The sequence below is a fragment of the Papaver somniferum genome, unplaced genomic scaffold, assembly GCF_003573695.1.
Source record: "Papaver somniferum cultivar HN1 unplaced genomic scaffold, ASM357369v1 unplaced-scaffold_132, whole genome shotgun sequence".
NCBI lineage: Eukaryota > Viridiplantae > Streptophyta > Magnoliopsida > Ranunculales > Papaveraceae > Papaver > Papaver somniferum.
Window position 1 is genome coordinate 4,042,033 of NW_020622381.1, and position 17,468 is coordinate 4,059,500.

At 36.1% G+C, this 17,468-nt stretch overlaps 2 protein-coding genes across 2 annotated transcripts; both read right to left on the reverse strand.

The window, feature by feature from the left end:
* Nucleotides 1-1,893: 1,893 nt before the first annotated feature.
* On the reverse strand, nucleotides 1,894-4,693 carry LOC113332780 (DNA-directed RNA polymerases II, IV and V subunit 9B). Its single transcript, XM_026579294.1, has 4 exons — nucleotides 4,510-4,693; nucleotides 4,351-4,426; nucleotides 2,699-2,857; nucleotides 1,894-2,260 (listed from the first exon to the last, which is right to left on the reverse strand). The coding sequence occupies exons 1-4, from the start codon at nucleotides 4,536-4,538 to the stop codon at nucleotides 2,180-2,182; spliced, it is 345 nt and encodes a 114-aa protein (XP_026435079.1). The 5' UTR covers nucleotides 4,539-4,693; the 3' UTR covers nucleotides 1,894-2,179.
* A 1,701-nt stretch (nucleotides 4,694-6,394) lies between these two features.
* LOC113333233 lies at nucleotides 6,395-7,267 on the reverse strand. Its single transcript, XM_026579744.1, has one exon. The coding sequence runs from the start codon at nucleotides 7,265-7,267 to the stop codon at nucleotides 6,395-6,397; it is 873 nt and encodes a 290-aa protein (XP_026435529.1).
* Nucleotides 7,268-17,468: the final 10,201 nt, after the last annotated feature.

Genomic DNA, 17,468 nt, shown 5'->3' on the forward strand with positions numbered 1-17,468 from the left:
GGATTCTATCTAAAAGAAATTCTGGTGGCATAAAGACTCCAATTACATAGGTGTCTATCTCACGTCTTGGAATACTTTGGCTTTACCCAAAGACCGTGGTGGCTTAAACATTAGGAAAAGTGTTATTTTCCATAAGGCCATGTTAAAAAAAAATAGCTTCGAAGAACGACTCTGATGCTTTGTAGGTACAGATGCTTGGTCACAAATACTTTCATGGTTGTAACCCTATCGTGATATATCTACTAATGATTCTTGGATATGACAGGGTATCTGTCAAGGTCTACTAGTCAGGAAGTCTAATAATTATTGTTGGGAAGTGGGAGACGGGACAAATATAAAATTTGGAAGGACTGTTGGGTCCCTAGTAGAAATGCATATCTCCGATCTCAATATGCTTCTAGTAATACTACTGCAGATTAACTTATCGATAAAAATGCCAGAAGTTGGAATTTAACGATGTTAAACATTTTGTTTGATCAAAACATAGTGAAGGATATTTGAAAAATTAGACTTCCAATTATAGGTGCTGATAGGATTAGGTGAAAGGTACTAGGAATGGCTTCTTTACGGTTAAATATGCATATAACTATGTCCTAAGTACTACTCAATCTCATGTCAGCAGGAATAACTCGGCTTTCTCTTGGAGGAAATTGTGGAAACTTGAGCTCCTTCCTAAAGCGCTCCATTTTATATGGAAATGTATTCATGATTGTGTTTATGTTAAGGCAGATTGTGTAGTTATGTTAAAAATATCATCATATCTTGTCCTTATTGTAATGATAATTTGCGCCATTTTACAACATCTTTTTCTAGACTGCCATGTTATGAATAGAGTTTGGTTTGCCCTTGATTCTACTATTTTCAGTTCATTCGCTAATGTTAATTTCTCAAGGTGGGCTGTGAATTTGTTCAACCACATCTGAACATCAGTCTGTATTGAGGTTTATACGTTTATCTGTGGATATAAGATGAAAACAAAGATGTTATATAGTTTTTGGCAGGTGTAAAGTCGATCCTACTGAGTTGATCTCTCTTATAAAAAAAAAGGAGATCTTTGATATAAATAAGACTGTGGAATCCATTTGGACCTGATGCGGACATTGAGAAGATAAACTTTGATATTTCTTTTGATAAAGATACTTTTGCAATGGGTATATAGGACTAATACAAAGAGATTTTTTCAGGTAACTTTAAAGGAGCAAGGGGAGACTCTAGACTAGAGAGACATTAGATGAAGAGCAACCAGAAACGTTAGTTCTACTTAAAGCAATTAAATGGGATATCGCTAAGGGTATACAAAAAGTACATTTGGAGGGAGAAAGCAAGAATGCGGTAGATGAATCAAGTAATAGTATTAAATGGACGACAAGCCAAATGATCAACAGTTTTTTTAATCCTTTTTAAACTCTGTTATTGAATAGAGTTGTACCTCTGTGAAAAGGAAGGCAAATTCATGTGCAGATGTCTTAGCTAAACATTATAGCCCTGAAACTCTGTTTAATTATGATTTTATTGTTGCACCGGTTACTCTTATGCAGAAACTGCAAAAAGACAGAAACCATATACGTTAATTTAATTCCCAATAAATTCATTATTTTCCAATCAAAAGAAAAAATGTGTTAATAAATTTAATTCCCATCAAATATAGTGGTTAGGTTAATTATTTGATTTAACTTTTAGAATAATGAAAAGCATGCGCCCTCCCTCACTTTTTCATTTTGAAGGCATTCTACAATTAGAAATTACTAGCAACAATACTTATTTTACGACTACAAATACTGTCTACAGCTAGAAACCGCGTGACGAAAATTTTGTATTTTTTCGATTCACTTACTGTTAGTAGTTAAGACAGTAAGAATGGAGAATGTGAAATGCTAAATGACCCTATAAGAGTGGATCCTCAAATGATTAGGCTGAATCTATTCGAAAGCAAAAGGATGAAGTAGTAGGAACACTGAAAGACAGTTTGACACAGTGAAGCCTAGAATTGAATAGTCATTTACATCCTTAACCCAAAGAGTACTCCTGATGTTTAGTATTTAAGCCGATACCTGTACGTTTGACCATTAATAGTGTCGAAACATCAACTTTTTCAGAAACATACATGAGAGCCTAGCAATCTATTCATCTCTAAGATTCTCAAACTTTTGTCAGTTGTTGCTCTTGGCGCACCGGTCCATCAATCTCTCCAACGATGACCACAATTAGGGTTGCAGCAAACAAAGAACAATGTCATGCCCTCCTCGCCTCTTGCAGTTGCCTGCATATAACCACAATCCAGTAAAGGTTGTTACAACCTGTTGTTACAGACTAGAAACGAGTTATAAGATAGTCTTCACTGAAGATAAGTTTATACCAGGACAGATGGGAATCAGATGCCCATTAGCCTAAAAATTAAGTCTCAGTTAAGAACCACTCATATACATTCTAATTGAGGAGATTATGCAGCTGCTGTGCCGTGGGAGAAGTAAAACCCTGTGAATTCGACCACTACTGGTCTATCTCAAATTCTCAGACTTCACATACCAGTTTATATTAGGTCTACAATGATGGCCCACGGTAAACAGTAGAATGGGTAGAAATAAACTGAAAGATGAAATAGCACAGGTATAGCTCAAGACGGCTTTTTGAACTATTAGGCTTAACGAGACAATCATATTGCAGATATAAGAAAGCTGAAAGATAAATCAATATTGACCTGGAAGAAAACTGCCTCGCCGTGATTGCATAGGGCGCATCTCACTGCTTTAGTACGTGGAAGAGTTGGATCTGCAGCTACATCCTGCAAGATTTGAGTACGCTCACCCACAGAGTGATGTATCTCATTTCTATACACACAGTTGTTTTCAGCAGCTTCCTACAGAATTTCAAATTAGATTAGGTCAGAACCTCTTTTATACCTTCTGATATTTCCAACAAAGACCAGCAGAACAAAAAAAAATGGTGCTGAGAAAACCTTCTGTAAGATCACAACTCAAGTGCAATTAACCTCATGGCCTTCCAGTATTTAGTCTCTCTTAACAAAGACACTTGATTCTTAGCAAAAAAAAAAACAAAACACTCGTGCCAAAATCTAGGCATAAAAAACAGCTCTCGTAATCCAACATAGAGTAGTTTAATTCGATCTTCTTCGGGAGCTTTGCATACTTTGGTGCACAAAAAGGACCAGCAGTCATTTAATCCTTATCAAGGACTAAATAAAGTGATTCTAGCCTTTTTTGGTCTCGAAAACATGATTTTACTGAAGTTCAAACAAATTGTTATTAGATGCACCAAATAGAGTGTTTTTAACCTTCTTTGATCTCGAAAACATGATTTTACTGAAGTTCAAACCAAACATTATTAGATGAAGTGAGTAGCCATGGTATGATGTTAGAAAACCAAATATAAGATACAACCCTCTCGAGGAAGATGTTTAGCATTCCAAGCAAGGTTACAGTAATAACTTTTACAATAACAGTAAAACCCACAGAAAAATTTGTAAATGCTTCATACACAAGCCACTGCAAAAATGAGAATAATGCAGTATAAACCTCAACAATGAAATTATACTCAGAAACACAAGAAAAACTAGATTAACAACAAAAATACACATCATAGTTTTTTTACTACCGATGCCAAGCTGGCTTTTCAGAGTAGCTACATTATGCAGATTAAGTAACAACTTGGCTTAAGATTTTGCACTTTTAGCATTAAGCCATAGAACTGAGATGGAGTAAACCAAGTTAGGACCCTTGTTGTTAAGAATGTAACCAATAAAAGCACACACACAAAACAAAAACAAATAACTTCAAGTCTCAAGTTTCAATTTGATAGGAACAACTAGTAACAAGAAGGAACAGAAGAATTTATAACAGTAAAGAAGGAAGAAAGGCAGGTCAAGAGAGATGAAACTAAAAAACAGATAGCGAGACATCACAGATAGAGGACATTCACTTTCATTCCTAGCTGTGTCTCTTGCTGTGTCTTCTCTCTGAATTCTAATATTTATCCTACTTCCAAATTCCAATCTGACCTTCGTCCCTTCCTTATTGTTTATTTCATCTAATTTCACCATGATTCTTATTTGATATGTTGTGGGCTTATGAAAACTCCGTTAAACCCTCAGAGTACACTCCCCAGACTAATAATCAACATAGAAACTCAAACCCTAACTCAATCTTAGTAAAATCCAGACAAATTCGATAACAAAAACTGCAAAAATCCACTGGTACAAGCAAAACCCCCACCGCCAGTAAAACCCTAAACCCAAATTCTGAAGCTACAAAACAGAAATACCCACAAGTATTCAAGGAATTAGGGTTTTATACCAGCCACATGAACTCTAAATACTTTAGTTGAAATACACACCTGATGCTCACAATTTCTACATGCGTAGAGAAGTATCTTCTGTTCCTTATCTTCTTTTGGGTACAGAATGTTGTTACTGCAAAATCCAAACGGGAAACTTAAAAAAAAAAAAAAAATCCAAGTAAACGGAGAACAAACGAGAGAGTGAGAGAGATATACCATTCACGGCAAAACTTCATGGTACTCATCTTTACTTGATAGAAGGAAGAAGAAGCTTCAGATTTGTTTGATCAACAGTGCTTGTGCTTTTTCACTTTCCCTCTTTTCTTCTTCTTCTTCTTCTTCTTCTTCTTCTTCTTCTTCTTCGACTTCTCTGTCTTTTTCGCGGGCTCTCACTCTTCGGTATTTACGAGGGTTTACACTACTTAAAGGAATCGGAAAGCGATCCAATTTTAGAGTCCCCGAAAAAATTCAAAGGATACTGAATAAAACTGGTCAGGGTTGCGTAAATTACGCGCCTTTATGCTAAGTCCTATGGGCTAGATTGGAGTGCTAGATTGGCCAAAAAGTGTTGCAAATTAAAAAATAAGTGTTGGGAAAAAGTTAACAGTGATAGTTGATAGTTCTCTCTCCTACCAGGTGCTCGCAGTTCAACTATCAGCGAGATTGAAACGCTGAACCGTTTGGCGCTGAAAAAGTGGTTTAAACGTTGAACTGTTCGGCGTTTCGCGAATATTCCCTAAATCACTGCCGAACTGTTCGGCGTTTGCACAAACGTTGTTCCATTCGGCGTCCCCTTTCAACGTCGCACCATGCGGCGCTTGACTGTTTTTCCTCCAACGACTATTTTTTTTTCAGAATTCCATTTTCTAAATTACGAGAATTTCCAAATGATTTTCCAATTTGTTCCAATGGTTGCTTGTTTCAAATTTGAGAATTTATCAAAGTAAAGGGAATTTTTTAATTACATTGCAAAACGGTTATAATGTTTTTTGAAGAAATTGAAAAAAACATTAAAATTAAAATAAATTAAAACATAAAAAGATATATCGAAATTGAAATTCTACAACTTAGAACATAAAAAAATACATTGAAATTGAAATCCTACTTCTAAATAACTTAAAACATATAAAAAAAAGTACATTGAAATTGAAATTGAAATCCTACTTCTAAATAACTTAAATTATTACTAATATATCATTTTAATCTAGGGGATAAGTGGTAATCCATGACGGGCTAAATTCTCGTTCTTCCATATTTTGTAGACGGGTTTCTCCCATTCTTGTAATTCATCCAAGGGTTGACGAAGGATCTTCATGTTTGATTCTCTTTGCTGCGTTTGTGCCAAAATTGAAGAGTTTTCCATGTCCTTCTTCAGATACTCTTCCCCTGTTTCATATTTTTCCATTCTTTGTGTTTGTGCGTTTTCAAGAAGTTCGATGAGTTTATCCAATTTTTCATCTGATTTATGCGATGCTTTAGCCTCACGAGCCCTTTTCTTTGCTTGATCTCTCCCTTCACTTCTAACTCATCTGTTTGTTCAAAATAACGCATTCTCTTTGATATGTCCGAGGTTTCGGAAGTAGGGTCTAATATATGAAATATATTTTTTCACTCTCTCAATGTGTTACACTTTGTTCGTAATGCCTTTCTATCTCTTTCGACACCACTGGGACCTTTTCTTTTATTGTATTCTTCCATTATCTTTCCCCAAAATATTGCACCTTTTTGATCTTTTCCATGAATCGGATCGTTGCTTGCTATGACCCAACCATAAATTAGTGTCTCTTCTTCTATTGTACTAAAGTGTGTCATAGTTTTGTATGAACAAAATTATGTGAAGAAAAAGAAGATAATCAATTGATTTTGGTGTGAGGGATGAAGGAGAAGTAGTCCTCAATTTATAGGGAAGCCTGAAAATATAGCTGTTGAGGTTTCAAACGGCTACAAAATCTGAGTCGCTGAGAATGCAACGGTCATCTTGAGGGTCATATTGATCTTCATCGGTATCCACGTCGGTTGTACCCTCATGAACTTCCGGCAAGGCATCATCAATATGCATGTTTGAAATATCACCATCTCTCAGACCTTCTCCGTGTCGGTTTCATATGTGTGTAGTGAGTTCCAAGCGAAGTTGTGCCCAAATCGCAGGGTTGTACAACATATGAGGAGGTAGCCTTACGTTTCCTTGAATTGGCGGTTGAGGTTCATCTCCCGTGATCCTCCCCCAATCCGCATTGCGGTATTCCACCTCAACACACATGTTGTGCATTATCAAGCACCCCCTCATAATTGCCTTCATGTCATATTTTTTATAATAACGACAAGGTTTCAATATAATGCCAAACTTGCCTTTTAAACCACCAAATGCACGTTCCATGTCCTTCCTTTTAGCTTTTTGATATTGATTGAAAAGACCTTCTCTAATGTTTGAGGCAGGTTTGTATCCTTGCACGATGCAACCATACATGGGATATGCACCATCTCCTAGGTAGTACCCCTGGTCGTAATTATTTTCATTGATTTGATAATGACAAGGAGGTGCTACACCAAGAAGTTGTCTATCGAACAAACCCGAAGCATGCAAGACATTAAGATCATTGTTCTGCCCACCCAACCCAAAATAGGAATGCCAGATCCATCTATCATATGTAGCTACCGCCTGCAAAAAAATCGAGGGATATGGCTTATAGCCGCTGTGGGATCCTGCTTGATCCATTGGACATGCTCTCCATGCCCAGTGAAAACAATCGACACTATCAAGCATACCAGGAAATCCTCGAGCTTCATTTTCTGCTAAAATCCTTTCTGTATCTTGAACGGTAGGTTGACGCATGTATCGACCATTATAAATCCAAATTATTGCATCCATAAACTTCATAGAATAATGGTAGATAGTGGTCGCTCTCATTTGTGTGTAGTCATCTAAAGAATTTGGTACAATGCCTTTGGAAAAATGTGTCATGACGGCAACCATTTTCATATATGGAGAATGACTAGGAATACCACAAGTATCCGTTGTTTGGCGAAAATCATGATCAAAATCACAAACTTGCTCTAAAATTCTCAGAAAAAGTGGACGAGGCAAAGCAAACAGACCTTTGAACTTCTATGGCCCATACATACAATTGAAGTTGAAGTACCGATGCATCATACGAGCATCCGCATCTACACGTTTTCTGTGCACCCTCGGACGTGTCTTGACTTCATTCGGGACGGGTTGACGTATTTCATGCCTCCTCTGCGTCTCCAAAAGTGTAGCCACTGCTACAACATTCGTCTCAATATCATCTTCATCATCCCGATGACTTTTCAAAATTCTTCTCAAAGCTCCCCACATAATATACCTAACACAACGAAAACATAAATCTTTATGTATAACACTCCATAAAAAAATCACTTAAAAATTAGAACACTCCATAGAAACACAAATAACACTCCATAGAAACACAAAAATCACTTAAAACGTATAACACTCCATATGGTTTCATAAACACTACGACAAGTAATCTAATTCAGGTCAAGGAAATTATAGGATTGTTGTGGGGCGAACTGAGTATCATAAACAATATTAGGCTCGCTTTCCGTCAACAGCGCAGTAAATTCATTTCCTTCTTGTTGATATTGTGATGTAGTAGCTCCATCTTCGACCCTAGGAGTGTACAATTCTTGACCTGTAGCCCATTCATATGAACCACCTAATGTGAGGTCTTGTGATGTATTAGCTCCATGTGGATTGTTTGGAGGCTGGGATTGGACAGATGGTACTGAAGACGATGTGGATCTGCCGGATGAGGAACATGAAGTTGTAGCCCTTTTATATGATTCGTCCCGTGCGACTTGACGAGCTCCAAGCTGGAATGAAAATGAGTTTTCCATAAACCTAATGCAATCATCCTACAAGTATATAAATCGGAGAATTTTAATCACATATTCAAGAAACTTAAAATGAAAATGAGTACAAAATGTAAATGTACTTACCATTGTCAAATCCATATCTCAAAAGTTAAACGGACAAGGAACCTTTGGAACTGGTACTAGATGTTCTATGCCGGCTTCATCAGTAAATGGTAAACTCCAATCTATATCCGGCAGTTGTGATGGGGGCTCATTCTGTGTGCCATATGTATATGTCTGTGACATCATGTTAGGAGGAGGATGACTAGGAAACAAACTGCGAGGAATAGCTGAGCTACCAACTGCTATCTCATCGACATTCTGTGCATGGTATGAATCAGTGACATAAGCTCCAACACTCTTCTTGATCCACCAAGTGTTATATTGATCCTCAGTGACTGTATAATAGTCGTTGACCTCTACTACAATATCTCTGTCTCCAATTGCTTCCAAATTTGGAGGATTTTCCGGGACTACAATCTCACCTGTAATCTGCCTTTGGAATCTCTCACCCAAGTAACAACTAACTCTTGTGCCACTTTCAAAGTGAAAAAACAGAATTCTCTTTTTGGATACTTCTAGTGCATACTCATATTGGTCTCCCACAACATACCGACTCTCTTCCCATGGTTCCCAAATACCTGTTTCCCTTGTTCTAATATCAATATGTATTCTTGCGCTTTTCAATGAGTGTTTCATGGTATCCTTTTGGCCTCCTTTATGTCCTCTCTTCCTTGATACAATCCTTTCCTTCTTGAAGAGACTAATCTTTGGGAAAACATCAAAATGTCCTTGAGATGACTGTCAAAGGAATGGTTGCATGTTGCGAAAGTAGTAATAGTACCAATACTCAAGTACCACAACCATGCCAACTAAATTCGTACCCTTGGTTGACCAATGGTCGAGATATTTATAGGTATTACCTAACGAAGCTGGACCCCAATCATACTCCCCAACTCTATCTAAATCATCCAATAATATAACCCAACGTTTATCTACTTTTCCAGTAGAATGCGCTAGAAGAAAATGACCAAAACACCACATAAAGAATGCTCGTGTCAATGTCACTGCACATTCAATATTATTATGGCCTTCTCTACTTTCAATGTATTTTTTCAAGACAATTAAGGAAAATGTATTAGTCTTAGAGTCCCATGGACCATAAGTTTTGATATCCTAAAAATACAAATCATCCAAAGCAGGATACGTTAGATCACTACCCAACTGCGGCATAACTATTGGTCGTTTATTAGGGTCACCAGTGGGAATTCTCATTAACATGTACCAATCTAAAGGAAGAAGGACAATTTCAAACTCCCGAAAATGAAAGCTCCTAGTACTTTTCCACCATCTCTCAGCTATGGCTTCAACTAAGCCTCTATCCCCATTGGAAAAATCAAACTCAAAAACAGAGGAAAAGCCACAATTATCACAAAATCGTTGTGCTATCGGATTATCTTGCACTACCTCTAAAGCTCACACTGCGAGAGTCTTTCATAACATCTTGACATACATGTCTATCACAATTCTTTGACGAAACTATATCCAACCGGTCTAGCAATTCATCCATACTCGTACTACAATCAATAACAAAGATGAAAAAAAAATATCATTATCATTATCATTCATTTTCATCCATACAAACTAAATCATCATTATCATTCATTTTAATCATACTAATTATCATTATAATTCATTATCATTCATCTCATACAATTATCATTCATTTTCATCCATACTCAATTCATCCATATTAAATTATCATACAAATTCATTATCATTCATTTTCATCATATAACTAATCAAATTATCATACAAATTCATCATCATTCATTTTCAAAATTATCATACAAATTCATTATCATTCATTATCACAAAAATCAAAATTTCATTTCTATTCATCACACATAATCAAATTAAATCCCTAAAAAAAATCACAAATAATCAAATTAAACCATACACATATCATCTACATCATCTAAATAACAAATATCAATCATCAAATTCATTGAAATCACACAAAAAATCATAAATTTTAAACCTAAAATTTAAATTTGTTACCTTGAATGATTTCGTGAATGGAATCGCACCAAACCACCTTCAATCAATCACAAATTTGATGATGCACAAACCCATGGGAGGAATTCGTAAACCAACTTCTAGAACTCAAGATCTTTGAGAATCATTTGCGGTAGAGAAAGGGGACATTTTTGTGAGAAGAACTGAGAATGGAAGAAAGGTCGAGTTTCTGTGAATGTATCGACTCTTCTCCACGCCGAACAGAGCGGCGCGTCAACTTAGTTGACTATGGTCAAACGTCGCTTAGTTCGGCGTTGATCAAACGTTCTACTGTTCGGCGTTTAACGCCGCATTGTTAGGCGTTTCGCGGCTAGATTGGCCATTCCATAGGGGTTAGGAGGTTCCGCTATCTGACGTGGATGGCCAATCTAGCAGCTAAATATCTAGCCCATAGGACTTAGCCTTACAGGGAGATAAATTGATTGAGTTGGAAGATTTAAGTATTTAGAGTGCATACAAATGGCAACCAGAACCATCCCAACTAGGGTTGTTCATGCTCGGTTTTGGTTCGGTTTCCAGCCAAACCAAAACCGAAACCAATACTATTGGTTTCTAAAAATCTAAACCAAACCAATCCATTAACCATTGGTTCGGTTTCTAAATGGTTTTAGCCGGTTTTTGTTTGTTTCATTGGGTTAATGTAAAACCGACTGTTGTCAGTTTTCTGAAACTGATAGTTCAAATCTTTTAAAAAAAATAACAGTTGAATTTTTTTAACCTACCTGCTGAATGTAATTAACACACAAACGTAGTTCATAACTCAAGTTTATAAGCATAGTTCAAAACATAAACATTACAGATTCAAAATACATAAACTCTAAGTTCTGCGTGCTCCAAATTCATAACTCAGTTGAAGATTCTGGCGAATGCCGACTGGAGACGAAGAAAAGAAGAAGAGAAAAAATGAAATCGTCTGGGGTAAGGGTAGAACTTAGGTTTACAAAGAGTGAGATGGACGGGGTAGATTAAATCTATCTGATTTTAATCAACGACCTATATTTATCGGTTTTCCATTGATTTTTGATTCAGTTTTCAAGTCAAATCAAAATCGAACCAGTAATGTCGGTTTCCAATTTTAGTAAATGGTCGGTTTGGTTCGGTCCGGTTCCAGCGGAAAACCGATATCAAGTTCAGCCCTAATCCAAACAGTGTGCAACCTGCTTGATGTACGCTAACATAAGGAGGCCACCAGTTCAAGCAGTAGGTTATCATTTACCCTTATATCTAATTCATCTGTCGCATTTTCATTTCTCGGGGCAGAATCACTAAAAAAGTATAGAATAGACAAGACTAGACTAGCAACAAACAACAATACAAGTCAAGTCATTCAAAAAAAAAAAGTCGCACTCACTTGATCCAAGAAGATAACATGTACCAATTTTCTATAAACTAGCTAGAAAAGAAGTATGAGCCAACATCTATTACATAACTTTAGCCGTATGAATATTTAGTTATCCATTTTGAAGTTTATTACTGACAGTTGGAATGTACTCCATGTGTACAGGTGCGACTGTTCATTTATGACTGGGTATCACACAATCAAAAAGTATGTTATTACCAAGGGATCTTTCTCTAGTTCTCGGCTTAGCTACTTACTAGTATGCCTTTACTCTTAATCCAGATCATTTCCGGGGCTCAATTTTTGGCATTCTAGCATTATATCGTTATCTCGGTTAGTGGGGACCCGCTCTTTATCTATTAGCTGACTCATTTGACGTAATTGGCTTACTAAATAAACTTGATTGATATTTATGATTGAATTCTTTCTCCAGAGGTATCTTTTTGTGAAAATTAATTGAATGAAATGGAGAAAATGAAGACTAAGAAAGGTCATGCGGGTGCATGATAATTAGTTCATTCGAGAAATTTGCCAAACATTTGATTATGAAGGGATTTTGTTTATATTTCAGAAGTACAAAAGATTCTACGAGATATTATTTGGAAACCTAGTAACAAGTGATGTGTATCGTAATTGTCACAAATAAATTAAGATATTTTCCACTAATTAACTAGTAATATAACAGTAGTACTAAGAAATCGTTCCCACAAAGAGCTGTGTAATTGATAGGTTATTTGAATCAACAACATAATGTAAAAGACAAAGGGGGATTGGTTTCAAAATATTGTAGTTGTTGCAAATCCTTGGAAAAAACTGACTTGAAGCATCTCATGTGTATAGCAAGTTTGTTCACCCACAGAACTATCAGGATAACTACCCGAGAGTCACAGATCACACAATTATACAACTGATGTCCACGATCAAGGGTCGTTTAAGCGAAAAGGCTTACGCAGTATTTGCTTCAACGGAAGTTGGCCACTTCCTAAATATGCCTGGAACCAAAACATTGGTACAATTTTGCATTATCTACTCTCACGGATAATTGTGAGACAAGATAATGGTGATCCATTTTGTATGAATTATGGGGTTGGATGCCATATCTTAAGGTTTTGGATGAAAGAATTTGCACTTGCTATGGGACTTAATTTCAAGTTGGCAGCGACAACAAAGGAAGATCTAGATAACCCATTCCCAAAATGTATCGCGGATTCACCAATCATGAAAACTCATTTCCCTGAGAGGAAAGGGTAACAGTAAGCGAACTCCGGACGCGATTTGAGAAAGAATATTTGACTACCTACATTGATGATAAGAACGCTAAGTTGGCGCTTCTCTTTTTTGTGCACGTTTTGCTTTTTGGCTGCCAGCGGAGAGGTGTAGTAAAGGGAGAATATTGTCATTTGAGGGACAACTTGGATAACTTCATAACGCCATATTCGCGCTACCCTAGAGATATGTGTATTACATATGTGCGACTTTTTTTTATGGCCAGATTAAGGAAAATTAATAACTAATGGATATTGTTTCTAGTTCGCATTAAGGATTCTGCTGTTTGAAGAAGAAGTAAAACTAATTGAAACAACATCTTATTAAGGTCTCGGGAATAGAGATTTGAAATCAGTGGCACAAGATATTGTTTTTTAGATTGACATGAATCATCGTAACTAATCAATTTTAAACTTTCTTATACCATACAGTTAATCGGATGCAACACAAGCTTACTTTTGCTAAACCACCATGAAAAGAAATGCTAAGTAGTCATTCAACAAACGACCCCCACATCAACGATGTAAATTCTGATCAGAACCTTAAAGGACCATCCAAGATTTTCCATCACGAGTCTAATTAAAACTCTTTTACTGGAAACCATGAATCACAAATTTACCGACCAAATCAATAATCTTTCATTACAACAACCATCTATTTTATTAATTAAAAAAACCAAGATCAATCGTCCATGTGCCAGCTCTTGATTGTGCTGAGTGAAGTGATGCCTAAAAATTATAAAACTCCGATCTCCTATAACCCACATTAATCATACCAAACATAAAAAACCAGATCATATATCTAAACAGTGGATCTAAAAATCTGATTACGTATGTGCGACCACAAGTCCGAGGATATGATTAGGTATTCTATGTTTTGTTGGGGGCGAGTTAGTCAAACATAAAAATTGAATGTTATTATGTTAAGTTATGGTATTTTTTGTTTCGTTAACTTCTATTGTGGTACCAAACGTCATTGGCCCTAAGTTAATTAGGCGAAATCTCTTACGTCCTCTAGTTTAAAGACTTTTTTGGGATCAAGAAGCGTCTACTAGTACCATTGGTGGGAAACTAGAATTGAATTGTTGATTTAGTTTTCGATTATTGATTTGATTGACTAATGGTTGTTAACTCTTGATTGCACCTAGTTTGACTATTCTAGAGAGCCTTCTCTTCTAACATAAGGTCACTCAAATAGATCAATAGATTAACTTTAGTCCATATCTGATTCTAAATTTTACGTTGACTAGTGATCTTCCATTGTTAATAGACTCCGTTCTGCGCGTGATCGATCATAAGTTGGAATCAAGTTTTTTCTTGTACAAAAAAGAAGACTATTGAAGATTGAAGACAAAATTATTTTCTTATGGTTTCGTATCTTTTTTGATTTTGCTTCATGCACAAACTTGATCGGATGGGATCCGATAAGATCTCGTTTATCTTTGATAGATGATCGATTGAATAGTCTTATCAGATCGGCAACTACCATTTGGTGGTATTCTTTAGTATCTGAATCTGATAGTTTGTATACCTAGATCTGATTAACTTGTTAATCTAGATCTTGGTAAATCTTACCTAACATAGGAGTTTAATTTATTTAAATAGAAGACCCTTTGTGAATTCAACTAGAAATATCTTTGATTAACTTCTTGAGATAATAAGAATGGTTAGCAAATATGTTAGTCCTTTATTGTTTGTAAGACGATCAAAAGGGTTGAGTGTTTAAAGTCTTCAGAGAGGCTAAAGCAACTTAAGATAGTGGACTTTATCTTAGGAGTCACGTGCATTGTCCAGATTGGTTGTAGGCGTAAAGGTAACTGGGGTAGTTTACTTGGTCTCAACTATACAAAGTTGGTAGTGGTCTTTGTATAACGGCTTAATTCCGAGAGTATTCAAAATTGGACTAGATCTCGAGGTTTTTCTGCTTTTGCAGTTTCCTCGTTAACAAAATATTGTTCCATGCTTTTACTCGAACTTTAATTTGTTTAAGTTATAATTAAAGAATTTTCACTTGTACATTAATCCCAAACACTTGCATTGATCCCTATAGTTTAAGGTTCGTTTCGGACTTATATTATATACCAAGTGTATAACTTGTGGTTTGATATATTCTTGACAGTCTCTATCTATATTAGATCACACAAGGTATCGGTCTTATAGGCTGATGTCGAAAAGATTGTGATGTACTTGGTACCCTCGCCATTTCATATGGCAGTGAGATTCTTCGCAATAATCACAAGAAGCTCTTAATTATCACCCAAGTATGCATACTTTAAGTGACCAGGGAAATGATTCAATTTTAGTTTAGGTGCCTGCACAATATAAGGTAAGGGAACCTCATTAGTTACGGGTAAAAAATGTAAGAGATATTACCTGTTTCGGCTCCTTGTTGTTAGAGCACTGCTCGGTCGAACTCGCAAGTGTTGATATCTAAAGCTTGTTTATCAAGTTTAGTTGCCAAAACTATAAGTCTTGATTTCTAGTCTACTTATATCTAAGTCTCGAATTAGGATAGAAAGTGTAGTTGAGCTTTAGACTTCACGGTGTTCATCGATTGAAGACGAAGAACTACCATGGGAAGCTTTGCGGAACTTCATCAACAAAAGGTATATGGAGACTTGAACTCATCTATCACTCAAAAGTCTATCTACTATATCTCCTATTTGAGACAAAATTCGTATAACTATATAGACTTCAATTATACACATTTGATATTTTAGAGCTAAGTTTAACTCGCTTACATATTTATCGAAATATCTTTTGGTAAGCTTTCGCTTTAACCAAGTTCATCTTATATTCTTGACGAAAGTCAAAATATGATCATGTGAAAATCGCCTCGTAACATCTTACATGATTTACGTGAGACAGTCATTTGATGTAGACTCGAAATATTTCATATTGATCTATCGATCACTTGAAAATTGCTTTGAAGCTAATAGTTTGTGTGAGACAGCTATTGTCGTCTTCTAAGAATGTTTCAATGATTGAAACGGGAGTTTATAACAATTAACCATGACTGGGTACAACATAGTATGCGTACTTGTATGCTAACTGTTGCAAGTTATTCCAAATCCGGGAACTTAGTATGCATACCCATATACGTAGTGGCGTAAGTTCAAGTCCGGGAATTCAACTGAGTTTGGAGGTATGCATACCCGTCCGCATACTGGCGAACCCAAACTAAATCCGGCCACTTAGGTATGTGTACTCGTTTGCATACTTGAGTAGGTTATGCTCTAAAATCGGTTTGTTCATAAATTAATACATTTGTATAATAAGGAATGCAGTTTTTTTGCAAACCATGGCTATAATGTGAATTAATTCGAGTGAATCAAAATCGATTTTGCTTCAATTGTGTCCTGTATACTTTTATGAGAATATAAACAATTGAACAACTCTATAACTAGTTTCATTTGAGTCATTTGAACTAGTTGTGTTAAGATGAACAAGGTTGATATGAAAGTGTTCATCTGGCTAATTTCGATTAACTATTTTTGAGCCAACAAGGTATACACGTTTAGGTACAGTTACCCATATCTAAATGAAGTCACTTTTCATTTGTGTGTAACAAGCTAAGTTCGATCTAACGGTTGAAATATATTACCTTGATTCTAATCAGGTTTTCATCTAACGGTGAATATTGAATGTTTTGTTACCAAGGTAGCATTGATTGCAAACCCTGATTTGAAGACTATATAAGGGAGAACTTTAGAAACTAGGAAACCTAATCTCCACACCTCATGTGTGATACTAGTTGTGATTTGAGTCGATTCTCCTTTAACCTAGGTTTTTCCTAAAATCATTAGGTTAACGACTTATAGACTTCATTGGGATGGTGAAGCCAGACCCAATTATTTTCTCTGTAGTTACGTGTTCAGATCTTTCTTTATTCTATCGTATTGAGTATTATATTCTCTAAGATTTTCTCGAGATATATTCTCCGATAGGCAAGATAAAAAATAGTCACAAACATCTTCGTCTCATCATTTGTGATTCCACAATATCTTGTTTCGCTGCCATACAATTAAGATTATTGTGAGGTGACTGATATTACTAGGCTGTTCTTTGGGAATATAAGTCCAGTGTATCAATTGGTTCATGTTCACCTTGATTTATCAAAAGACAGAACAAAACTCATAGGTATTTATGTGGGAGACATATTTATCTATTCAGTAGACTTTTATGTGTAATACAAATTGGTTTATCAAGTCTTTGACTTTGGGTCGTAGCAATTCTTATTTGTGGGTGAGATCAGCTAAGGGAATCAAGTGCGTAGAGTCTTGCTGGGATTCAGAGGCGTAAGGAACACGACTGTACCTTGATCAGTGTGAGATTGGTTAGGGCTCAACTACATTCCAGTCCAAAGTTAACTTGGAGTAGGCTAGTGTCTGTAGTGGCTTAATACAGTGTGGTGTTCAAATTTGGACTAGGTCCCGGGGTTTTTCTGCATTTGCGGTTTCCTCGTTAACAAAACTTCTGGTGTCTGTGTTATTTCTTTTCCGCATTATATTTCTTATATAATTGAAATATCACAGGTTGTGCATAGTTCAATCAATTAGATAATCCAACCTTTGGTTGTTGATATAAATTGATTGACA